This window comes from Rhinoderma darwinii, chromosome 1 (genome assembly GCF_050947455.1).
Source record: "Rhinoderma darwinii isolate aRhiDar2 chromosome 1, aRhiDar2.hap1, whole genome shotgun sequence".
Taxonomy (NCBI): domain Eukaryota; kingdom Metazoa; phylum Chordata; class Amphibia; order Anura; family Rhinodermatidae; genus Rhinoderma; species Rhinoderma darwinii.
The window spans coordinates 275890935-275917751 of NC_134687.1; the positions used below are offsets into that span (position 1 = coordinate 275890935).

A 26817-nucleotide genomic window follows, 5' to 3' on the forward strand; every position below is an offset into this window, starting at 1 on the left:
AATCCTGTTCACTCTCTCTTCTTGAGCTGCCCAAACTTTTCCCATGACAAACACCCAGTGGTTTCGAATTGTTTCACCCAACGCGAAACGCAATTTCTATGTGGAGCACATTTACCAAATTTATTCTGAAAGTTTCATAACAGACCCCGTTCTTGCAAATTCCAACACTCAGAGGTTTTCCTTGCTTCAACGCCGCCATCGTATGTCACACTATGTAAGCACATTTGAAATTTGGCTCTTAAAAATTAAAGCTGTGCTGTGATTAGTTGCTATGAGCTTTGATTTTCAGTCAATGGCCTTCACTTTTGCACCATCCTTTTTGAATCACCCTGTATGATCTATGATGCCTTGGTTAACCCTGAGAGGGCATAGGTCATACAATACATTTGTATTTTTTCCTGTATGTTTAATATACTTTCGCATATTAAACATACATTCTGTGTTATTGCTGTGATCGCATGATAGGATAGTATTTTTAAAAGGGGCGGTCTTTCTGTAATTTTCTCCTCCCACCCATGTACCTGCACATACTAGTTATATGTTGTTTACATGTGCTACTATCCAGGCCTGAAGAATCCGCTAGTACAGCGCCAAATCGCGTTGCTTGTTATATATAGTTTTTTTTAACTTTCACATTGAATGTTGTCAGTTTGGAATATATGTCAGAACCCAATTTCCCCATGTTTTTACAACATTCTTTCCATTGCTGTTGATAATCCACGGATTCTCCATATCACCTTGGGAAGGAAAAGCGACAAAGTAACACTCTATTTGATAATTCTCCGCAGCACTGTGCCGGAATACGAACAACCTGACAAGGTGAGCAGCTTTCTTACAGTCTATCAACCTTTTATATTTTTACCTAAAGTACTGCACCATGAAGCGCCTGTTTCTTTTCTCTTTAATATAGATTTATACACAGCGAGCAGACAACCGGGATTATTATATATGAGACATTTATGAAGGAGTCGGAGCTGTAAAATAGAGGAGTCAGAAGTTTGGTTTACTGACTATTTGAATGAATTTCCTTAGTTTTATGCTATGTAAGTAAGTCTATTGTGTAAAATATTTCTACAATTTCTAAGATGGTTCTAGTAACTTGCTTCTTTGTACAAATTTATCAATCTTGCTGAGGTGTACAAAGAAAAAAAAGCTCTCTCTGACAATGGTATAGAGAATAACATACACAGCCAAAAGTATGTGGACAGCTGCAAGTGCCTGTTGAACTTCACGTTTTAAAAATACAGGCATTAACATTGGGTCTGGACCTTTTCCTGCTAGAAAAGCTTCCACTCTTGGGGGAGGCTTTCTACCAGATTTTGGCAGAGTTTTAGGAATTCTCACTATTGCTTGATATACAGGTCAGGAACCAATGTTGGGCCATACAGACGAGCGTACGGTCATAGGTCCAGTCTATCCTAAATGTGTTAGTTGGGTTCTTTTTTTATGGACCTTGCTTTGTGGCAACAATTTGGGGAAGGCCCATTTCTGTTTGGATGCAAACAAATATTTAATGTTTTTTCTTTAAAATTTAAATTCCACTCGACTTGACCTAAAGGGCTCAGGCAAAATAATGAAATCTAGTCCTAGACTATAATTCTTCCTCCGCTAAACTTTACAGTGGCAATAAAAATTTGGGTGGGAAGCATTCTATTGGCACCTGCCAAATCAAGTTTCATCTTTGACTGATGGCTAGTTAAATGCAATTTGAATGTGCTTCCACGGCTACATAGTTCATGACATCGTTCTTTATTTATAGCTTTATTCTGTGAACTGGTGTGGCCTCTCACATCATGGCTGACCTGTTCTTGCACCTACATGTATACAGTTAACCAAAGTAGATGCCAGTTGGAACGTCACTAAGCTTCGTCAGATGGCTATGTATGAAGCTTTTTCTCCTCTACATGCGCTCTGTAAAAAACTGCACCCAATGGATGCAGAGACTGTACAACAGAGACCCTTGCTGTACAATTAAATTTTAACCAACACTACATTTTGTCTAGAGCGCTCAAAGGGAGTTATAAATTCAGTTAAATGCACACTTCTGTTTGAAGATATCATTGGAAAATACATTCTGAACTGAGAGTTACTAGCTTAAGGTCGGATGCTGGGTTCAATAGAGTATTTATTGCAAGTAAATGGAAACATGAAATGTATGTGTTAGCCCTTAAAGAATAGAAGATGAAGCATCCATGGAGATAGATGTTGATATTCTTTAATACAAGAATTTAACTCACATCTGAAGGCCATCAGCCTGTGCTATTGAGATAGATAAAAATATGAAAAAAAATAACATTTACTGTAACAATACAAATAGTAACATATATAAAGGTTACAAGCATTTGTATTTATATAGTCAGGATAAATTCTTTTTAGAGTAGCAGATTAAAAAGAAATATAAAAGAATACAAGAGCCCTAACATTACCTCACGTAGTTGCGATACATCATATCTGCCCCTTTATCAGAGGCCAATTAACGGTAAAAAAATTTAGAATTACTTTCTGGAGACAATACAGTTACTGTGCTAAAGACCGTAGTGTTTTACAAGTTAGGTAATGTTATAATGAATCTCTTCATACATAAAGTCCATAAAGAGAGCTATAACAGAAGTTATATGGACGGAATCATGTATATACGTAGTGTTCTGAAGCTAATGCACCAATATCAATAAAGCATTACCACTTTCTGCTCAATGGGAAATGAGGCATTCTCCTACTCAAAGGAGTGATGTAATAAGCATCCCAGTAATTTGGTCCTTTGTGAAGTGAAAGGCTGGATAACGGCTTTCTTTGCCAATAGCATAATGAAGTCTTCATTGAGGTAATGGAACCAGAACCTCCACGTAGTTCAAGGGGAAAAATCCAGACAACCCATTGATCATTCCTTCATACCAGTTTTCATCAATCTGATTGGTCAGAGTGATAATATCACCTTCACGAAAGCCAAGCTCTCCATCATTTTCAGGATCAAAATCATACAAAGCTTTACAACATGGTTGGTCCAGTGGTGCTAGAAGTAGAAATAATGGCAAGAAAGATAAAATTTTGCATGAAAAGGTAAAGTTGGATTGATGGCTTCTGTTATGGCTGACTAGATCAGGTACATGAAATAAAGTACTTGTCACTTACTGGAGCTGCGGTTGCTAGGTGTTCTGGTGGGCTTCTCGGAGCGGAAAGAGGATGAGACTAGTAAACAAAAAAAGTACATTTATTAGAAACACAGCAGTATCTTGCGATTTACAGTGTCAAAAATGGAATGCATATAACATATGCTACACAAAAATAAAGTTAAAATGACAGGATATGGAGAACGTCTACACAAATTCAGGTATATACTTATTGTGATGCATTCATTAGCAGTGAAAAGAAGCACAACATCCAGAACTGTCTGAAATTTACACGTTGAAATACTACATTGACATAAATGTACTTACAGACATGATGAGATGTTTGTGAAGGACATCTCATTATGCACTTTGTGAGCATTGTGAAAATAGTCTAAAGAAGGGGTCTCAAACTCGGCCGGGTAAATGGGCCGCACATAGAAAAAATGTGAAGTTGACAGGCCGCATTACTTTCAAATATGAAACAATACAAAATTATTGTTAATTAATTAGTTATAACAAACTACGTTACTATAACAAGCCTACATTACTACTACAACATTACTATAACAATCCTACATTACTATACTAATACTACATTACTATAATACTAAATTACTATAACAATACTACTATAATAGTACATTACTATAACAATGCTACACTACTATAATAATAGTACATTACTGTAACAATACTACATTACTACTACAATACTACACTACTACAATACTACTATAATAATACTACATTACTATAACAATACTACATTACTATAACAATACTACATTACTATAACAATACTACATTACTATAACAATACTACATTACTATAATAATACCGTTCAGTTTAAACGTAACCCCTTAATGACCGGGCATGTTTGTACCTTAATGACCAAGCCAGATTTGTCAAATCTGGTATGTCTGACTTTATCAGAGAATAACTCTGTGAAAATTTTGAATATCCAAGTAATTCTGACATTGTTTTTGTGTCATATTTTGGTTTTATTTTTAGTGGTAAAAGTAGTCTGATACGATTTGCGGAAATTAATTAAAAAATAGAAAAATGGAAGAAATTTTGTAAAAATTACCATTTTCCCCTATTTTTAACTGCAATATGTCACATATGTACATACATACTGTACAATTTTTTTTAATTAAATATATATTTCTATCTCTTTACTCCATTTTGGTAGCACTTTTGAAAAAATAAAATAAATTTTCAGCAATTTAGAGGACTTACAAATTGAATAATAATTTTATAAATTTTGAAGTACATTTTGTTTTCCTGCACCAAGCCAGGTTTTCAGAGGCTCATAGGTGTCAGAATGGTGGAAACCCCCACAAATGACCCCATTTAGAAAACTAGACCCCTTAAGGTATTTACCTAAGGGTATAGTAAGTATTTTGACCCCACAGTTTTGTTGCTAAATTTAATACATAGCAGGTGAAAAAAAAAAATTCACTTTTTTTCATATAAGTATCAGTTTGAAGACCAATTTCTTTGTAAAGCGACCATGAGAATGAAGAAACACACCACAAAATCTATCACCCTGTTTCTCCTGTTTTCAAAAATACCCACATTGTGGCCCTAATGCGCTGCCTGGACACACGGCAGGACCCAAAAGGAAGGGAGCACCCGGAGGCTTTCAGGACTCATATTTTGCTTGAAAATGTTTTAGGCCCCAATGTACATTTGGAGAAGCTTTGAGCTGCCAGAATAATAGAAACTCCCCATAAACGACCCCACTTCGAAAACTAGACCCCTTAAGGTATTTATCTAGGGGTATAGTTAGCATTTTGACCACACAGGTTTTTCGCTAAATATATTGAAATTAGTCTGTAAAAATTAAAATGTACTTTTTTTCTGAAACATAGAAATTTTTATTATTTACAAGGAATAACGAAGAAAATGCACCCCAACATTTGTAAAGCAATGTCTCCCGATTACGACAATACCCCATATGTGGTAATAAACTGCTGTTTGGACCCACAGCAGGGCTCAGAAGGGAAGGAGCGCCATTTGGATTTATGATTTTGCTGGAATTGTTTTCGGTGCCATGTCGCATTTGCAATGCACTGGAGGGACCAAAACAGTGGAAACCCACCAAAAGTGACCCCATTTTGGAAAAACCTTCAAGGAATTTTTCTAGGGGTATAGTGAGCATTTAGACCCCACGGGTCTTTTGCAGAGTTTATTGGAATTAGGGCGCGAAAATTAATATCAAAATTTTTTCCACTAAAACGTTGCATTTTCTCATTTTTACAAGGGATAAAGGAGGAAAAAAACAACAATTTTTTATAAAGCAATTTCTCCCGAGTACGGAAATACCCAACATGTTGTCATACGTTTTTTCATTAGAAATGAATTAACCCTTTCAGGACTGATCCATTTTTTGCTTTCATATTTTAGATTTTCACTCCCCGCTTTCCAAGAGCCATAACTTTTTTATTTTTCCATCAATAGAGCGGTGTGAGGGCTTATTTCTTGCGGGAGGAGCTGCAGTTTTTATTGGTAACATTTTTGGGTACATAAAAAGTGATTCAAAAGTTGTATTACATTTTTTTTTTAGAGCGAAGGTGACAAAAAAAAAAAAATTGCGATTTTGGCGGTTTCAATTATTAAATTTTTTTAAGGTGTTCACTGTGCAAATTAAATATTGGTATATTGTAATAGTTCGAACTTTTACGGACGTAGCGATACCAATTTTGTTCATTTTTTTACATTACTTTAGAAGAAAAACGCGAAAAGGTGTTTTGTTTTTTTAACTTTAAAAAAAAAAAATCTCACTACTAATAACTATAATTCTTCTACACATTTTATTAATCAATCCCCTTAGGGGACTTGATCCAGCGATTATTGGATCACTGGTACAATACACTGCAATACTAATGTATTGCAGTATATTGTTATTCTTACAGGCTTCTGTAACAGAGCGATCGCGGTACCTGTCCGTTAGTACCGAGGGGGCCTGCTGTAATACACAGCCGACACCCGCAGCGTATGGAGCGGGCTCAGCACGTGAGCCGGCTCCATACATCAACCGCCGCATCATGACGGGCAATTAAGTCATGGTGCGCAAAGGGGTTAATGCGCAGCGGATGGTTCAAAGTGAAAATTGCAATTTTCCACTGATACGCCATTTTAGTGCATAATATGTTGTGCCCAGTTTGTGCCACAGAAGACAAATACCTCATAAAACGTTAAGCGGGTTCTCTCGGGTATGGCGACGCCATATGTGTGGGCGCAAACTGCTGCTTGGGCACACTGTAGGGATCAGAAGGGACGCCATTTTGCTTTTGGAGCGCAGATTTTGCTTGGTAGGTTTCTGTTTTGGGTTTCGCTGGTATTTCAGTTTATAATGTGGGGGGCATATGTATGTAATCTGTGCGGAGAACATCAGGGCATAATAAGAGGGTAAATAAATAATAATCCGCAGATATGTGGCCGGTGTCGCACTGATAAATGGCGCCTGATCTTATCCGCTTTTGGACACTCTGCACATTTTGCATCGCCATATTCTGAGAGCCAGAACTTTTTTATTTTTTCACCACCGGAGCCCTGTGAAGGCTTATTTGTTGCGGGACAATCTGAAGTTTTCATTGGTACCATTTTGGGGTACATGCGATTTTTTTTGATCACTTTTTATTAAATTTTTTTGCAATCCTGAGCAAAAAACAGGAATTCTGACACCGTTTTTTAGGTTTTCTTTTTGCGGCGCTCACCGTAGGCTATAGGTGACATTTTTACTTTATTCTGCGGGTTGGTACAATTACGGCGATACCATATGTATATAGGTTTGGTCCTTTTTTTTAGCGTTTGCGCAATAAAATGACTTATTTATAAAAAAAAAAAATTCTGTGTCACCATATTCTGAGAGCCGTAATTTTTGAATTTTTTAGTCAAAAAAGCTGTGTAAGGGCTTGTTTTTTGCGGGACGGATAGAAGTTTTTATTGGTACTATTTTCGGGTACATGCGACTTTTTGATCACTTTTTATTCTTTATTTAGGGAGCGGTGGTGACCAAAAAAATTGCGATTCTGTCGTAGTTTTTTATTGATTTTTTTTGGGGTGTTCATCATGCGGGAAAAATTAACATTATAGTTTTATACGCGGTGATACCAAATATGTGTACTTTTTTTAACGTGTTCATTTTTTTTCTATAATAAAAGTCTTATTATAGGAAAAAAAGCATTTAGTGTTTATAGAACTTATAACTTTTATTTTTACACTTTTTTTAAAACATTTTTATTACTTTTTTAACTTGTCCCACTAGGGGACACTTAGTCTTGCAGCTTTGATCGCTGCTAGAGTACATTACACTACACACGTAGTGTAATGTACTCTAACTGTCATTGTGACGTGACTGTCACACTGACAGGAAGCAGAGGAGGAACGGCCGGAGGCCGTTCCTCCGAGGCTTCCGTACATGGCAACCCGGAGGTCATTATCTGACCTCCGATTGCCGTGACAAGCATCGGTAGCCCCCACGATCACTTCGTGGGGGCTGCCGATGTGCTTCAAATCACTTAAATGCGGCGACTGCAATCCGTCGCCGCACTTAAGGGGTTAACTGCCGAAATCAGCGGCGATGGTCCGCTGTCCGGCAAGACTGATGTCTCAGCTGTCGGGGACAACTGTCAGCGCGGGTCTGTCACTCTGTGTTTACACAGAGTGACAGTTTGAAATGCGGACGAAAATGAACGTCATGGTGCGGGAACTAGCAGCCGACCATGACGTTCATTTTCGTCCTTGGTCGTTAAGGGGTTAATGGAAATTTGCGAGTTTACTCCACGTGTATTTTAACAATCCTGTTCTCCAGTTTAAGCGTCGCTAAATGCAGTCCGGCGGCTCAGTTGGCAGACACAAGAATGTCAAGATTGGGCAGCCCCTTCTTAGATAGTGACACAGTGCCCTCTGTAGATCGTGCCACACCCCCCCCCCCTCATAGTTTGCTCTATTGGGGATACCTCTAGGAGTGGAATCTCGAGCCAGAGTGCTGTCGACGCTTTGCCCGTGGATATCATGTTATTTTTTTTACCGCAAGGTGAACACCGTCAAAAGTGTTAATTAAAAACAATGACAATTTTGCTTTTTGGTCACCTGGTCTCTAAAAAATTAAATAAAAATTTAATAAAAAGTGATCAAAAAAGTCGCAAGTACTCCAAAACGGCAGCCACAAAACCGACAGTTCGTCCCGCAAAAAACAAGCACTCCCACAGCGATATCTACTGAAAAATAAAGTTATGCCTCTTCGAAAATAGCGACACGGAAAAGTTTTATTTTTTTTTTTTTTTTAGAAAACAGTATTTTTATTGTGGGAAAGTAGTAAAACTAAAAAAAAAAACACAGTATATACTTGGTAATTTCTGTAATCGTATCAACCCGCAGAATAAAAGTTAACATGTTGTTTATACTGCACGGTGAACACTGTCGAAAAAAAATAAATACTAGAATTGCTGTTTTTTGGTTTCCTCATCTCCCAAAAAATGGAATTGTGCTAAACAACCAAAAACACCACATGTACGCCAAAATGAAACCAATAAAAATTACAGCTTGTTCCACAAAAACCAAGCCCTCACACAGCTGCGTCAATGGAAAAATAAAACGTTTTGACTCTCTGAACGCAATGCTGCAAAATTATGCAAAATGATGGGCCAGACTAATTTTTTTTTTAGGTACAGTAGTTTTTCACTAAGAGCCCTACATCATAATTTTCTAAACCCCACAGGTAGACCTCGTAGATGCAGCGGAGATGAGGACACTTTAGGGCCTTGTGCTACTTATAGGGCTTGTAAAGTAGTAAAAGATTTGGCAATACTGGAGCGGAGTACAGTATTTGTACAATACCCCGGATTTACCACATAGCTGCCTATTATAGCAGGGCAACACTTTCCCAACGAAGTTCTCCAAACTGCAAACAAGGGAAGGACCCAAAAAAAGAGTGTATTCCAAAAAGGGTATAAGAAAGGACACCATTTATCAGTGTGACACCTGCACAAAAAAACCTGGCTTGTGCATAAAGAATTGGTTCAAAGCGTGCCACACCAATCCATGGATTATTAGGGTTTTGTTTTTTTATTCATTCACCCCATTATTACATCATCCTATTATGCCCTGATTTACTCCGCCCAGCTTACAGATACCCTGATGTACTCTGCACAGTTTACATATACCCTGATGTACTACGCACAGATTACATATGCTTCCACATTGTAAGATGAAACACCAGTAAAACCCCAAACAAAACTATTCGCAAGCAAAATCTGTGCTCCAAAAGCCAAATGGCGGTCTGAGTCTGGCAGTGTGCCCAAACAGCAGTTTATGACCACATATGGGGTATTACTGTAATCTGGAGTACCCGTTTAACAATTTATGGGGTGTGTGTCGCCATTGGCACAACATATTGGTCACTGAAATGGCTTATCTGTGGAAAAATGGCAGTTTTCAAACTGCAATATCTATTGTGTAGTAATTTGTGCAAAACGCTTGCAGGGTCAAAATGCTCACTACACCTCATGATGAATTCCTTGAGGGATGTCGTTATCCAAATGGGGTAATTTTTCGGGGTTTCCACTGTACTTTAGCTCAATGCGACATGGTGTCTGAAAACTAATCTTGTGAAATCTCCACTTCAAAAACCAAATGGGGCTCCTTCCCTTTAGAGCCTTGCTGTGTGTTCAAATAGCAATTTATGACCACATATGGGGTATTCACTTACTCGCGAGACATTGCATAACAAATTTTGGGGTGTCTTTTCTGCTGTATTCCTTGTTAAAATGAAAAATGTTGCACTAAAATTACATTATTGGAAAAAATTTAGATTTATATTTTCATGACCGAATTTTAATAAAATATATATGCAAGACTGTGGGATCAAAATATTGACTACACCCCTAATTTAATTCCTTGAGGGGTAAAGTCTCAAAAATTGAGTCACATCTGGGGAATTTCTACTCTACTGGTACCTCAGGAAGCTTTGCACATGCGACATGTCTCCCAAAAACTCAATTCAGCAAAATGTGCACTCAAAAAGCCAAATGGCGCTCCTGCCCTTCTGAGCCCTGCAGTGTGTCCAAACAGCAGTTTGCGACCACATATGGGGTACTACTTTACTCGGGAGAAAATGCTTTGCAAAAGTTGAGGTGCTTTTCTCCTATGGGCCTTATGAAAATGAAAAATGTTGAACTAAAACTAAATCTTATTGGAATTTTTTTTCTATTTTCATGTCATAATTCTAAAAAATTCAGCAAAAACCTGTGTGTTCAAAATACTCACTACAACCAGAGATTGCTCAAGGGGTCTAGTTTACCAAATGGAGTCACCTTTCAGGGGTTTTCACTGTACTGGTACCTCAGGGGCTCAACATGCCGCTCAGGAATCAATCCAGTAAAATCTGCACTCCAAATGGTGCTCCTTTCCTTCTTAGCCCTGCCATGTATCCAAACAGCAGCATATGGGGTATTTCCATACACTGGAGAAGTTGCTTACAAATGTTGGGGTGCTTTTTCTCCTTTATTTGACATGAAAATTAAAATGTTTTAACTAAATCTACATCTTACTGGAAAAAAACAAAACATTTTGACTGCCCAATTCTAATAAAATCAATGAAACACCTGTGGGGTCAAAGTGCTCACTACACCCCTAGATAAATTCCTTGTAGGGTCTAGTTTCCAAAATGGGGTCTTTTTTGGAACGTTTCTTTTGTTTTGGCACCACAAGACCTCTTCTAACCGGACAAGGTGCCTAAAATATATTCTATTAAAAAGAAGGCCCAACATCCACTAGGTGCTCCTTTGCTCCTGATGCCTGTGTTTCAGTCCATTAGCACACTATGGCCACATTAGATATTTCTAAAAACTTCAGAATCTGGAGTTCTGTTTTTCTGTTAACTCTTGCTGTGTTACAGAAAAAAAAATGGATTAAAAATTTATTTCTGCAAAACAAAAAATATAAAAAAAATCAAACTTATAAATTTCGCACTTACTTTGCTTCAATTCCTGTAAAATTCTTAAAGGATTAAGAAACTTTCTAAATGCTGTTTTGAATACTTTGAGGTTGCAGTTTTTAAAATCAGGTGATTTATGAGAGTTTCCCAAAATATAGGCCCCTCAAAGCCACTTCAGAATTGAACCCCATAAAAATAGGCTTTTGAAATTCTTGAAAACGTGAGAAACTGCTGCTAAACTAGACGTCCTAGAAAAATAAAAAACACTGTTCAAAAAACAATGCCATAGGGGAAATGTTAACCCCTTCCCGACAATTGTCATAAGTATACGACATGGAAAGCCAGTGCTTCCCGCAAAACGTTGTATACTTACGTCAAATTCAGAAGCCGAATCGGTGCCATCATCCCCGGATGTCAGCTGACCGAAGTTAAGAGGCTCTGTCACCACATTATAAATGGCCTATATTGTACATGATGTGATCGGCGCTGTAATGTAGATTATAGCAGTGTTTTTTTATTTAGAAAAACTATCATTTTTGACGGAGTTGTGACCTATTTTAGATTTATGCTAATGAGTTTCTCAATAGACAACTGGGTGTGTTTTACTTTTTGACCAAGTGGGCGTTGTGGAGAGAAGTGTATGACGCTGACCAATCAGCGTCATACACTTCTCTCCATTCATTTACTTTACTTTCCATTCATTTACTCTGCACATAGCGATATAGCTATATCGCTATGTGCAGCCACATACACAAACACTAACATTACTGCAGTGTCCCGACAATGAATATACATTACCTCCAGCCAGGACGTGATGTGTATTCAGAATCCTGACCGCTTCTCTGTGATTTACAGCATAGCAGGCGTAGTCTCTCGAGATTACGCTGTAAACTGTCATTTACGGCGAGGTCTCGCTGTGCTGTGCTGTAAATCACAGAGAAGCGCAGGGAAGTGGTCAGGATTCTGAATACACATCACGTCCAGGCTGGAGGTAATGTATATTCATTGTCAGGACACTGCAGTAATATTATAGTGTGTTTATGTGGCTGCACATAGCGATATAGCTATATCGCTATGTGCAGTGTAAATGATTGGGGAGAAGAAGTGTATGACGCAGATTGGTCAGCGTCATACACTTCTCTCCACAACGCCCACTTGGTCAAAAAGTAAAACAAGCCCAGTTGTTCATTAAGAAAACTCATTAGCATAAAACTAAAATAGGTCATAACTCCGTCAAAAATGATAGTTTTTCTAAATAAAAAACACTGCTATAATCTACATTACAGCGCCGATCACACCATGTACAATATAGGCCACTTATAATGTGGTGACAGAGCCTCTTTAGCATTGATCCCCGCCATTAACCCCTTAAATGCAGCCGTCAAAAGCGCTCGCTGCGTTTAAGTAGTTTGCAGCTCATTGACACCCCAGCAATGAAATCGCCGGGGTGTCGGTGGCTGCAATGGCAACCGGAGGCCTAATACTGGCCTTCCGGTGTGCCTAGCACGGAAAACTTCTAGCCCGCGCCCGGAGGCGGGGCCTGAAAGGCTTCCGTAGCCGCCGGCAAGATGGCGCAGGCTCAGGAGATGAGCCGGCGTCCTCAGCGGTGGATATCAGCTGTATGTTACAGCTGACATCAAGCTGTAACGGCAGGATCCGGAGCTAGCACCAATCCCTGCCATTAACCCCTCAGATGCAGCGATCGGATGCGATCGCTGCATCTTTGTGGTTGCTAGCAGATCGCCAGCTGTGCCCTGCAATCGCACAACTGCCGACTGCTATTATGACACCAGGAAACCTAACAATGGCCTCCTGTTTGCCCTTACGGAAGCCGATTAGGCCCCACTCGGAGGCAAAGCCTAATCGGCTTGCTGTCAGTGAATGACTCACAGATCTAATATATTGCACTACGTAGGTAGTGCAATGTATTAGGAAAAAAACATCTGACAGTTGGACCTTCAAGTCCCCTAGTGGGACTAAAGTAAAGTGGAAAAAAAAAAAAGTTGTAAAAAAATACTAAAAGTTTTAAGTAATAAAACACATCACCCTTTTTCCCTTATCAAGTCCTTTATTAGTGAAAAAAATAAATAAACCATACATATTTGGTATCGCCGCGACCGTAACGGCCTAAACTATAAAAATATTATGTTACTTATTCCACGAGGTGAGCGGCGTAAAAAATAAAAACCGTAAAAAATAATGCCAGAATTTCTGGTTTTTGGTCACTTTGCCCTACAAAAATTAAAATAAAAAGTGATCAAAAAGTCGCATGCATCCAAAAATGGTGCCTATAAAAACTATAGCTCGTCTCGCAAAAAACAAGCCCTCATACAGCTCCGTCTACGAAAAAATTAAAAAGATATGTTCTCAACATGGCGACAGAAAAAATACATTCTTTTTACAAAAGTAATTTTATTGTGCAAAAAGTTGTAAAACATAAAAAAGTGCTATAAATTAGGTATTGCTGGAATCGTACTGACCCGCAGAATAAACTATGCCAGAATTGCTGCTTCTTGGTCACCTTGCCTCTCAAAAAATAGGATAAAAAGTGATAAAAAGTCGCATGTAGGCCAAAATGGTACCAATAATAACTACAGCTCGTCCCGCAAAAAAAACAACCCTTATACCACTACGTCTGTGAAAAATAAAATTAGTTAGGGCTCCAATAAGTCAGGAAATAAAAAATATGCAGTTTTTAAGATCAGAGGGGAACATTTAGTCTGTTTCAAGAGGCGATTTATCGGGGCCCTAAAATTAGGGAACCGGGGAGGGCCCAAACATATCTGCTAGCAGCGAGGGCGCCTATATTATACCAGGACAACACTTCCTAGCAAAATTCTCCAAAACTGCAAAGGTGCAGAGTGTGGACCAAAAGGGGGATAAGTAAAGATACCATTTGTCAGTGCGACACCAGCCTGTGCAGAAAGGATTGCTTCACAGCGTAACACACATCTATGGATTATTTTATTGTTTACCCCATTATTATACCACCTGACTATGCCCCTGATCTACTCTGCCCAGCTTACATATGCCCCCACATTATAAACGGAAACATCAGCTATACTCAAACAAAACTACCAAGCAAAATCTACGCTTCAAAAGTCAAATGGCGCTCCCACCCATCTGAGCCCTACAGTGTGCCCAAACAGCAGTTTACTTCCACATCTATGGCACCGCCATACCCGGGAGAACCCTTTTAAGTATTTTTGGGGGGTGTGTCTCCAGTGGCATAAGCTGGGCACGACATACTTGCCACTGAATTGGCATATCTGGGGAAAAATTAAAATTTTTACTTTGCACCATATGCAGCGCATTTATTTATGGAAAAGACCTGTGGGGTGAAAATGCGCACTGCACCCCTTAATAAATGCCTTGAGGGGTGTAGTTTCTAAAATGGGGTCACTTCTGGGGGGTTTCTTTTAGTATTTCACATCTGATCCTCTGCAATTGTGAACCAATTCTGTGTAAATCGCCAAATTAGGCCTCAATTTCGCATGGTATTCGCTCACTCCTGAGCCCTGTCAAATGTCGAGGCAAAAGATTAGGGCCCCATGTAAGGGGATTCTGAAACCGGAAAACACAGTATAATAATTAGAGAGCTGTCTTGTTATGGTAGCACAAGCTGGGCACCACATATTGGCATATCTATTGAAAAATCAGATTTTCACCCTGCAATATCGAGGGCACACTAATTTATTCAAAACACCTGCAGGGTTAACATGCTCACTACACCCCTAGGTGAATACCTTCAGGGGTGTAGATTCCAAAATGGGGGTCACTTTTGGGGGGGTTCCACTATTTGGTCCCACAGGGGTTTTGCAAATGCTACATAGCGACCAGAAACCAATCCAGCAAAATCTGTACTCTGAAAGCCAAATGGCTCTCCTTCCCTACTGAGCCCTGCCGTGTGCCCAAAAATGAGTTTATAACCACATATGGGGTATTGCCATACTCGGGAGAAATTGCTTAACAAATGTTGGGGTTCTTTTTCTGCTTTATGTTTTGAGAAAATGAAAAATTTTACGCTAAAGCTACGTCTTACAGGAAAAAAAAAACGTAATATTTATTTTCACTGCCCAATTCAAATAAAATCTATGAAACAGCTGTGGGGTCAAAATGCTCACTACACCCCTGGATTAATTCCTCAAGGGAAGTAGTATCACAAATGGAGTCCCTTTTGGGTAGTTTCCACTGTACTGGTACCTTAGGGGCTTTGCAAAAGCGACATGTTGGCAAGAAACCAATCCAGCAAAATCTGTGCTCCAAAAGCCAAATGGCACTCCTTCCCATGTGCCCAAACAGCAGTTTATGACCACATGTGGGGTATTTTTGTACTTCAGAGAAGTTGCTTTCCAAATGTTGGGGTTCTTTTTTTCCTTTATTTGTTGAGAAAATGAAAAATTAAGCTAAAGCTACATCTTATTTAAGAAAAAGGATTGTTTTTATTTTCACTGACCAATTCTAATAAATTCTATGAAACACCTGTGGGGTCAAAATGCTCACTACACCCCCAGATGAATTCCTCAAGGGGTGTAGTTTTCTAAATGGAGTCACTTTTTGGGCGTTTTCATTGTTTTGTCGCCTCAGGGGCTCTGTAAATGTGACATGGCCTCCGCAAACCATTCCTGCTAAATTTGAGCTCCAAAAGCCAAATGGCGCTCTTTTCCTTCGAAACCCTCCTGTGTGTCCAAACAGCCCTTTATTACCACATATGGGGTACGGTTTTACTTAGGAGAAATTGCTTTACAAATTTAGCTTTTTCTCCTTTAGTCCTTGTGGAAATTAGAAAAAAATAGCTAAACCTACATTTTCTTTGAAAGAATTTCCATTTTCACGGCCTACTTACAATAATTTCTGCAATAAACCTGTAGGGTCAAAATGCTCACTATACCCCTAGATAATTTCCTTACGGGGTGTAGTTTCCCAAATGGGGTCACTTTTGGGGGATTTCCACTGTTTTGGCACCACAAGAGCCCTTCAAACCCGACATGGTGCCTAAACTATATTCTTTTTTTTTTTAATCAGTTCAATTTTATTCAACAATCTTCACATTTTTACAGGTCATTGTACTTTCACATACAGTGTATAAGCAAATTTCCACAGACCCAATTATTTATATCCAACCAAACATTCCCTTCCCCCAACTCCCCCTTGTAACCCCCCAGCCGGTCTTCTCGATACCACTTTTCCAGTCCTATCTCCTTCTCTTCCCCTTTTCCATTCCCCATCTTACGCCTGCTCTCCGTATGTACCCCACCGTCAGTAGCCCTATACCTGACCGTGTGACCGTAGTGTCATCAGCTCTACAGAAGCATACCCAGATTGATCAATCCACCTAGCCCATTGTTTCTCAAACTTGACCTTGGACCCCCTCTTGGAGTATATCCTATATTCCATTAGAACCTGTGAGTTAAGTGCCCCTATGATTTCTTGTTTTGAGGGTGGCTCCGCATCCAGCCAGTGCTTTGCTATTCCTTTCCTAACTTGATATAGTATTTTAGCGATTGCCAACCCTGACATCCTATCCCCCTCCAAATCTCCAACATACCCTAGCAGCATTACCACAGGATCCCATGGAATCTGTACCTCAAACACTCTCCCCACTAGCTCCGATATTTCCGTCCACAGAATCCCCAACCTCCCGCATGTCCAGAACATATGGAGGATGTCTGCTTTTTCCTCCGGGCACCTAGGGCACTTGGCATCTGCTCTTAATCCCATTTGTTTCAGCACCCACGGGGTCCTATACACCCTATGTATCAGAAACAACTGCGATCTTCGTTGTGCTACATTAATGGACAAAGTACATGTTGCTGCCAATACCGCCTCCCAGTGGTCTGTCGTAATAGGACCCACATCCCTCTCCCATATAGCTTTCACTGGTGCCATAGGATCCCCCAGATGTTCCACCAATAACCTGCGATAAACCAATGAAATTAATCCTTTTGACGTTACTGCTTTTGCAATATGTTCCAACACTCCCGCGGCATGTATTGTCATGTCTACACTGGCCGCTTGTGTCTGCACAGCGTGCCGAATCTGCAGGTACTGATAGAACATGCGGGAGTCCAGCTGAAACCCCTCCCTTATTTGCTGAAAGGATTTGAGTATGCCTCCCTCGTACAACTGACTCAATCGTATTATGCCTTGCTGCTCCCACCCATGCATCCCTTCCAATTTACCCAATTCCCCCAGATAAGCATTCCTCCAGAGCGGTGTATATTTAGTGCACTCTCCTATCCCCAGCAATTGCTTGCACTGCCACCACACCTTGTGTATGAGAAGCAGAGTGGGTCTGGTACTCGCCATCCGTTTATAGCTGTGCGCTTCCAGTCCTACAAACGGGTTCTCCCCCCCCCCAGATATGATAGGATGCGCGCACTGGACCCCCATGTCTCTTCCTGCTCCCACCCCCAGAAATGCTGACATTGGGCAGCTAAATAATACACCCAAGCATTGGGCACAGCCAGGCCCCCCTCCTCTTTAGGCAGTTGTAATTTCTCCAGTTTAATCCTAGGTACCCCCTTCTTCCATACTAGGTCCCTAAAAAGGTTGTGCAACCTCCTGAACCAATATTTGGGGATCCATACCGGGGAGTTATGTAGGACATACAGCACCTGGGGCATAAGGATCATTTTAATCAGATTCGTCCTACCCAGCGCCGATAGCGGTAACTTATTCCACGCCTCTACTTTGGCTTTTATCGTTGTTAACAGTGGCATTACATTAAGGGACATATAATCCTGTACCTTCGCCGTCACCCTAACCCCCAAATACTTAAACTCCGTGACCACCGGTATCTCCACCTCCTCCTCCCCAGTCTGGATACCCCCCGGGTCCATGAGCATTAGAGCCGATTTTGACCAATTAATGAGCAATCCCGAATATTTCCCGAACCGCTTAATTAGGGCCATCACTAACGGTAGTGTGCGCTCGGTATCCGCCATGAATATCAGCATATCGTCTGCGTATAATGCAATTCGTTCCTCCACCCCCCCATATCTCAATTCCTGAATATGTTCATGTTGTCTCACTGCGCACGCCAAGGGTTCCACCGCCAACAACAATGGGGATAATGGACATCCCTGACGCGTTCCCCGCTCCAGCGCAAACCGATCCGATAGCACCCCATTCACCCTTATCTTTGCTGTCGGGGCTACGTATAACAACTTTACCCATTTTATGTAATTAGGGCCAAATCCCATTTTCTCCAGAACTGACCACAAATATTTCCATTCCACGCAATCGAATGCTTTAGCCGCGTCTAATGACAGAATGGCTCTCCCCCCATGATTGTCCGGTCGAACTTGTAAATTCAAGAACAGCCGTCTCAGATTCACCGCCGTCGATTTGGATGGCATAAAGCCGGCCTGATCTCCATGTACCACCCCAGCCACTACCTTAGCTAGTCGAAGCGCCAATACTTTTGCTATGATTTTAATATCCGCCGTCAGTAGAGAAACTGGTCTATAGGAGCCCGGGAGCTGAGGATCTTTCCCCTCTTTAGGCAGAACTACAATAGTTGCTTCGTACATTGTTTCCGGGAGCCGCCCCCTATCAAAACTATCCAAAAGAGTGGCCAATAACTGCGGTACGAGCTCCTCCCCATATTCCTTAAAAACTTCCACCGGAAGACCATCCGGCCCCGGCGCCTTTTCACTGGCTAGTATCCCTATGGCTGCCTGGAGTTCCTCCAGAGATATGGGGTCCTCCAATGTCCCTCTCTCCTCCCCTCCCAACCTGGGAAGGTCTATCTCCCCTATATACTCTTCCAGCTGTTGAGGTGTGTGCTCCGCCCTAGAGGCATACAAATCTGAGTAAAACTGCTGAAAAACTTTCAAAATCTGTCCTGTATCCGTCTCCGACTTCCCCCCCCTCCCCCCTTAATAGTGTGTATGTAATTATTCTCCCTCTGAGCCTGCGCCATCCTTGCCAACAGCCGTCTAGTGGTTTCCCCCTCCTCATAATATTGGCGTTTTAAAAACATCCTTTTGTTATCTGCCCTCTCCAACTGATGCTGTTTTAACAACCGCTGCGCCTCCACCCAATGCTTCAGTGTGTCTGGTGTGTTATCTGCTATATGTAGCCTTTCTGTCTCTGTTACCCTTTCCAACAGCGCTTCCCCTAATTGTCTAGACCGTGTTTTTACTGCCGAAATGTGCTGGATGAACACCCCTCTCAGCCACGCCTTCATCGCGTCCCACAGTATCTCTTGCGGTACCGTTCCTGAGTTGAACTGAAAGTATTCCTTTATGAGGTCTAAAATTTGTTTATGATCTATCAACTTCAGCCAAAAGGCATTGAGTTTCCAGCACCCTTGCCCCCGCCCTGTCCTCCCCTCCGTCTCTACCTTCATTATCAAAGGAGAATGATCCGATAACGCTCTTTGCAAATATTCTATCTGGGCTACAAAGGGCACCGCTGCCGGTGAGCACAAGATTAGGTCTATCCTGGATAAAGACTGATACGTGGAAGACGCACAAGAATACTGAAAGCTATTTGGATGTTTATCCCTCCATATGTCCCGCCAACCCATTTCAGCAACAAGATGGCCAAATGCTGTTAAACCTCCCCCTGTCATGCCGAATTTATCCATATTAGTATTCAATACCGCGTTAAAATCCCCCATCACTAGCAACGGCACCTCCGGGTATCTAGCCAGTTCCTCCACCACTTTCTTGATACATCCGCTAGAAAATGGAGGGGGGACATACAACACCACCAACACACAATTCCAATGATACATCGTACAGTGTACCCCCACATACCGCCCCTCTCCATCCTGGAAGGAGTCATGACATATAAATGGCACCGCCCTATGTATGAGAAGACTCACCCCCCTTGAATATGTAGTATGGTAAGAATGAAAGCTATGGCCTACCCAGGCACTATGCATCATGGAGACTGAATCCCTAGTCATATGTGTCTCCTGTAGTCCTATCACCCTCGACTCCTGCTTCCTAATAAAATCAAATACCGCCTGTCGTTTTCTGGCTTCCCGCAGGCCCCGTACATTCCAGGACAAACAATTAAGTGATCCCATCATACCTCAACATATCCCAACACATCCTATCCTGTTCTCGTAGTTTTACATATCCGACCGGCTGGGTCCTCTTTCCCTCCCTCCCCTCCCCCCCCCCCTGTAACCTCCCCCGTAAACCTACCCCTTTCCAAGGATTGGGGCGACAAAACGTATCTGCCATTACCCATAACAAGCGTCGGCAGGCCAACTCCGCCCACCGTACATTCAACAATACCATAACTCGTTATTCACGTTTCCCGCGTAACTGACCATCCCTCCCGCTGCCTTTTCCTTGCGAATAACCAACCATCCCTTCAACATATCGGTACCCCTCAATGTCCATAAACACATTCCTCCTCTTCCGGTCTTCCGCGTTCACCGCAACCATGCCCTCCAACTCCAAGTCCAAACATGACCAGGAACCCTCAATGCCATATCTTGCAATTTTTTTACGACACCTGGTTCAGTCCCGCATCCCCAGCCTCCTTTTATCAGCCGGTCTGTTCCGGATCAGCGCCGTCCTTCTGCCTCCGCCGGTCTCAGCTGACTTTCATGGCTATCCAACCATCTAACCGCTTCTCTCGGTGTCTCGAAAAAGGAAGTTGTGCCCAACGCCACCACTCTCAGGCGGGCAGGATACATCATTGAATATTGCACTTGTAACGCCCTTAGGCGTCTCTTTATATCCATAAACTGTGATCTTTTCCGTTGTACTTCCATAGAGAAATCCGGGAAAAAGGACACTTTCACCCCATTAAAGGAGATGTCTTGACGTTCTCTAGCTTTCCTCAGGATCTTGTCTCTCTCCTTGTAATGTAAAATCTTTATCAGCACCGGTCTCGGCGGCCTTCCCGGAGGGCCGGGTCTGGTCGGCACCCTGTGCGCTCTCTCCACCGCAAATAAAGGGGTCAATTCCTCTCTGCCAAATGTGTCTATCAGCCACTTTTCAAAGAAATCATCCGGATTCGCTCCCTCCACTCTTTCTGGAACCCCCACTAGGCGAACGTTATTCCGTCTCAGCCGATTTTCCATGTTGTCTGTCTTAGCCAGCAATGTCGCCACTGCCTGCGAATGTGCTTGTACATCCTGCTTTATGTGAGGAATCGCATCCTCCATGTCTGAGACTCTCCCCTCCACGGCAGTGGTGCGTTCCGCTACTTTTTGCAGATCGTTCCTGAGCAGCAAAATGTCCTCCTTCAATCCACCCATCTGGCTTGCTAAGGTATTAAGGACCATAGAATTTTGCTTCACCGCTGCCAAAATGTCCTTTAAGGAGGGTTCCTCCTTCCTTGCTCCACTTTTCCCTCCATAACCTGGCTGATCCTGCATGGCGCCACTCATCTCCTTCCTCCTCCTCCTCCTCACTTCTCATGTCCCCCGCCAAAGGAGAGTACCTGGATCCATAAGATGAGCCTCCAGCTGCCTGATCTCCAACCGACTTTCGCTGCTGTGCAGCCGCCCCCCCTGCTCTCGGCGTGCGGGCGAACCTCTCCAGCTTCTCCACTACTTCCTGCCGGAGGCCTCTATTGCGGCCCTCCTTCTCCTCAGCGCTATCTTGAGCGCGGGACCCGGGACTCGCTGGCGGCGACTTCTGCTTCTTTGAGCGCGTCATTATGGACGGGCACTCGTGTTCCTCCACCTCTGGACTCTGGTAGGACCCTGGGGAAACTGTTTTCCCCGAATTTTACGGGATATATGGACCTTATAGGATGAATACAGTAGGAGCTCCGGTCACACACGTCCTCTCACATTCACCGCTAGGCCACGCCCCCGCCTAAACTATATTCTAATAAAAAGGAGGCCCAAAATCCTCTAGATGCTCCTTTGCGTCTGAGGCTGGTACTTCACTCCATTAGCACCCTAGGGCTACATGTGGGATATTTCCTAAAACTGCAGAACCTGGGCAATAAATATTGGGTTGCGTTTCTCTGGTAAAACTTTGTGTTATAAAAAAAAATGGATTAAAAATGAATTTCTGCAACAACAAAAAATTCAATTTGTAAATTTCACCTCTACTCTGTTTTGATTACTTTGAGGGGTGAAGTTTTTAAAATGGGGTGACTTTTTGGAGGTTTCTAAAATATAAGGCCCTCAAAGCCACTTCACAACTGAACTGGCCCCTGTAAAAATAGCCTTTTGAAATTTTCTTGAAAATGTGAGTTGCTAACGTTCTAAGCCTTGTAACGTCCTATAAAAATAAAAGGATGTTCAAAAAACTATGCCAATCTAAAGTAGACATATGGGGGATGTTAATTAGCGACAATTTTGTGTGGTATAACTGCCTGTCTTACAAGCAGATACATTTAAATTTAGAAAAATGCTAATTTCTGCAATTTTTCGCAAAATGTTGGTGTTTTTTACACATTTAAATATTGAACGTATCGAGCAAATTTTGCCAGCAACATAAAGTCCAATGTGTCACGAGAAAACAATCTCAAAATCACTTGGATAGGTAAAAGCATTCCGAAGTTATTACCACATAAAGTGAAACATGTTAGATTTGAAAACGGAGGCTCTGTCAGGAAGGTCAAAAGTGGCTAAAGAGGGAAGGGGTTAATTACCAACTATTTTGTGATATTACTATCTGTCTTACAAGCAGATACATTCAGATTTAGAAAAATGCTAATTTTTCTCAAACTATTGTATAAAAGCGATTCTCTGCATTGTTTTTTTTTAATCCTGTTCATGTTTCACGCTAAATAAGCTTTTAAATAAATTCTTCATGTTATTACTGTCGTGTAGATCCCTAATACGTGTAGGTTTTTTGTTTTTATGTAATGTATGGACAAAAAAATATATATTTTATTTTAAAAAAATGAGTTAGGATGTAAAAATGAAAAAAAAAATTCCAATAAAATGTAGAAGTCTTCAATATTTACAAGGAATAAAGAATAAAAAGCACCCCACATTTGAAAAGCAATTTCTCCCGATTACGGCAATACCTCATATGTGGTAAACTGCTGGTTGGACACACGGCAGGGCTCAGAAGGGAAAAAGCACCATTTGGCTTTTGGAGCTCAAGTTCTGCTCTAATGGTTTTCGGGTGCCATGTCGCATTTGCAAAGCCCCTGCGGGACCAAATCAGTGGAAACCACCAAAAAGTTACCCCATTTGGTAACTACACCCCTGAAGGAATTTATCAAGGGTATAGTGAGCATTTTGACGCCACATTTTTTTTTTTTGCTCAATTTAGTGGAATTATGCGGTGAAACTGATAATTTAATTTTTTCTGACAAAAAGTGGAAATGTAACATTTTTACAAGGAGAAAAAGAACCACAACATTTAAAAAGCAATTTCTCCCGATTACAGCAATACCCCACACGGCAGGACCCAGAAGGGAAGAAGCACCATTTAGCTTTCAGAGCTCAAGTTTGCTGGAAAGGTTTTTGGGTGCCATGTCGCATTTGCAATGCCCGAGGGACCAAAACCGTGGAAACCCCCCAAAAGTAACCTCATTTGGGAAACTAAAGCCCTCAAGGAATTTATCGAGGGGTATAGTGAGCATTTAGACCCCACTAAAAAAAATTATATTTTTTCTTTCTTCAAGGGTTAAAGGAGAAAAAGCACCACAACATTTGTAAGCCAATCTCTCCAGAGTACGGAAATACCCCACATGTTGTCATAAAGTGCTGTTTGGACACACGGCAGGGCTCAAAGGCAGGAACGCTATTTGGCATGCAGATTTTGCTGGTTTGTTTTTCCGTCGCCATGTTGCATTTGAAAAATCCTGAGGTACCAGAGTAGAGTGGAAGCCACCAAGAAGTGACCCCATTTTAGAAACTACACCCACAGGGCATTTATCATTTGCCTGGACATATGACAGGGCTCAGAAATTAAGAGCAACATGCGCATTTGAGGTCTATTTTGGTGATTTTCAAAGCATTGGCCCACAATTGCAGGGCTCTGAGGTCAAATAGTAAAACAAACCCCAAGTAGTGACCCCTATTTTGGATACTAACCCTCTTAAGGCATTTTAAAGGGGTGTAGTGAGCATTTTGACCCCACAGGTGTTTTTCATTAGAAATTAATGCGCAGCGGATGGTGCAAAGTGAAAATTGCAATTTTCCACTGATGGGTTAATTTAGTGCACAATATGTTGTGCCCAGATTGTGCCACCGAAGACAAATACCTAATTAAATGTTAAACGGGTTCTCCCGGGTATGGCGATGCCATATATGTGGAAGTAAACTGCTGTTTAGGCACGATGTAGGGCTCAGAAGGGGGGGAGCGGCATTTGGAGCGCAGATTTTGCTTGGTAGTTGTTCTGTTTCGGGTTTTGCTGGTATTTCAGGTTATAACGTAGGGCATATGTAAGCTGTGAGGAGTACATCAGGGCATAATGAGAGTATAATAATGCGGTAAATAAATTATATTTCGCCATATTCTGAGAGCCAAAACTTTTTTCTTTTTTTCTCCACCGAAGCGGTGTGAGGGCTTATTGGTACCATTTCTGGGTACAGGCAATTTTTTCAACACTTTTTATTCCATTTTTGGAAAGCAGGGTGACCAAAAACCAGCAATTTTGACTTATTAAAAATTGTTTTACAGCGTCAACTGTGGGCTATAAATACAAATTTTACATTATTCTGGGGGTCGATTTGATTATGGCAATACCATATGTATATCATTTTTAAGTTTTGCACAATAGAAAGATAAAAAAATAAAATCACTTTTTTTTTTTGTGTCACCCTATTCTGAGAGCCATAACTTTATTTTTCATTCAAAAGAGCTGTGTAAGGGCTTGTTTTTTGCAGGACCGGTTGTAGTTTTTATTGGTACTGTTTTGGGGCACATGCGACTTTTTGATCACTTTTTATTCCATATTTTGGGAGGGGTGGTGATAAAAAAACATTCGCGATTCTGGCCTTGATTTTTATTTTTTATGGCGTTCACCGTGTGGGGAAAAACAACATTACAGTTTTATAGTTTGGGTCGTTACGGATGCGGCAATACCAATTATGTGTACTTTATGTTAACGCTTTCATTATTTTCCTATAATAAAAAAAGACTTTTAGGAAAAAAGGTGATGTTTGTTTTCATTAACTTGAAACGTATTCAAATTTTTTAAACGTTTTTTTTTTTGTCCCACTAGGGGACTTGAGGGCCTGCTTGCTCTTTTGTTTTTTTAAAAGGCTTTATTTTCAAAAACTTTTGTTGTACTAAACATGTACAAATATACAAATCAATACAAAACAAGATACATTCAGAAAGGCATGAGTATCAGAAAGCTATTTCAATCCATAGGAGATGCATTATATAACATATACAAAATAAATGACATGATCTTCCCCAAGAGCCTAACTGAAACCAACTACCATACATACACATTCATCCTTGTGCTCAACCCCCCCCCCCTTCTAATGCCACTTTCAAGTGACAATTAAACCGCAGTCTCTAGAGTCTCCAACCACCTCAACCAAATTTTCCCAAACTTATTCAGACATTTCCTACTAAGGTAGAGCTTCTTATACCTAGGTATATATGTATTTACTAGTTGTAGCCAGTGGATCAAACTCGGACGATCTGCGCTTTTCCAATATTCCTGGCTCAGAACAAAACAAAGCGAAGTGAAAGAATATTTTATCATAGCGGGTGTGTATAACTTCATCCATAATGCCCAAGAGACACAGCTGAGGGGTAAGAAGTCGCGGAAACTCATAATGGGTATGAAGAAATTCCACCACCTCGGACCAAAAGGGGGCAACTCTGGGACACATCCACACGCAATGTAGAAATGTACCGACGTCTGACTGGCAGCGAAAACAACTATCTGAAGTCAATGCTCCCATCCACTGAAGCCGAACTGGCGTGTAATAGATCCTATACAAGAACCTAGACTGTATTAGAAAATCCCTTGCACTCACCACTGAATAAAAAAAAAAAAGAGGATTCCACCTCCCGCCAGTCCTCCTCTGTCAAGGGAGGGACATCATCCCTCCATCGCAAAAATGCCTTATCAAATGGTCTAGTTCCCATGGATGTAATGAAGGTGTACAATTTAGTGAGAACCCCTGAGAGATCTGGAGCACCAATCCATTCCTCTAATCCAGAGAAACCCACCTGAGGTGACGTAGAGCCAAATTCGGCACATCAGGCATGTCGTAGCTGGAGATAATGAAAGAAAAACATGTCCCTGAAATGATATATCTCTCCTGAAGTTCAGAAAAAGATACAAAGCCAGAATCTCCATTACATACCTGCCCCAGGAATTTGACCCCTGCCCCTGACCACATCACCGCTCCCGGCAGTGATTCAAGATGAGGCAACCAAGGATTACTCCATAGTGGAGTCCTAGGTGAGTAGGAGGGGACTGTAGTAACCTTTAGCAGAGCGTGCGCTGACCTGCAGGCTACAGCCACCGTCTGAAGTGGGAGTGGTACACAGCCCGGGGATTTAAATCTATATAGCAAATTTGTCAGTCTTTCATAAGAGGTTATAAGCGCACCTGCCAGTGCAGTGGCTGCATTACTCAGATCTATATCAATCCACCAACGAGCAACCACCAGTTGAGAGGCTAAATAAGAAACGAAGATTTGGCGCCGCCATTCCCCCCCATCGTTTAGGGGCCTGCAACAAACTCAGGCTGAACCGAGGAACTCCACACCGCCAATCGATCGCAGTATACTATCAAGCTATTTAAAAAATAGTTTTTTTTAACACAATAGGGCAGGCTCGAAGTAGATATAAAAACGTAAGTATATCATCTTAAATAAATTAATCCTGCCATACAGTGAAAGGAAG

General features: G+C 41.3%; 1 protein-coding gene across 2 annotated transcripts in view; it reads right to left on the reverse strand.

Moving 5' to 3' along the window:
• Window positions 1–2199: 2199 nt before the first annotated feature.
• The window catches only part of SH3GL1 (SH3 domain containing GRB2 like 1, endophilin A2), a 158938-nt gene continuing 134320 nt past the window's right edge, over window positions 2200–26817 (reverse strand). For both annotated transcript variants that reach the window (XM_075864257.1, XM_075864264.1), the window contains 2 exons: window positions 3130–3186; window positions 2200–3010 (listed from right to left, as the gene is read on the reverse strand). In XM_075864257.1, the coding sequence (XP_075720372.1) occupies window positions 2814–3010; window positions 3130–3186 (254 nt within the window). In that variant the 3' untranslated portion in view covers window positions 2200–2813. The remainder of the gene's footprint in view (window positions 3011–3129; window positions 3187–26817) is intronic.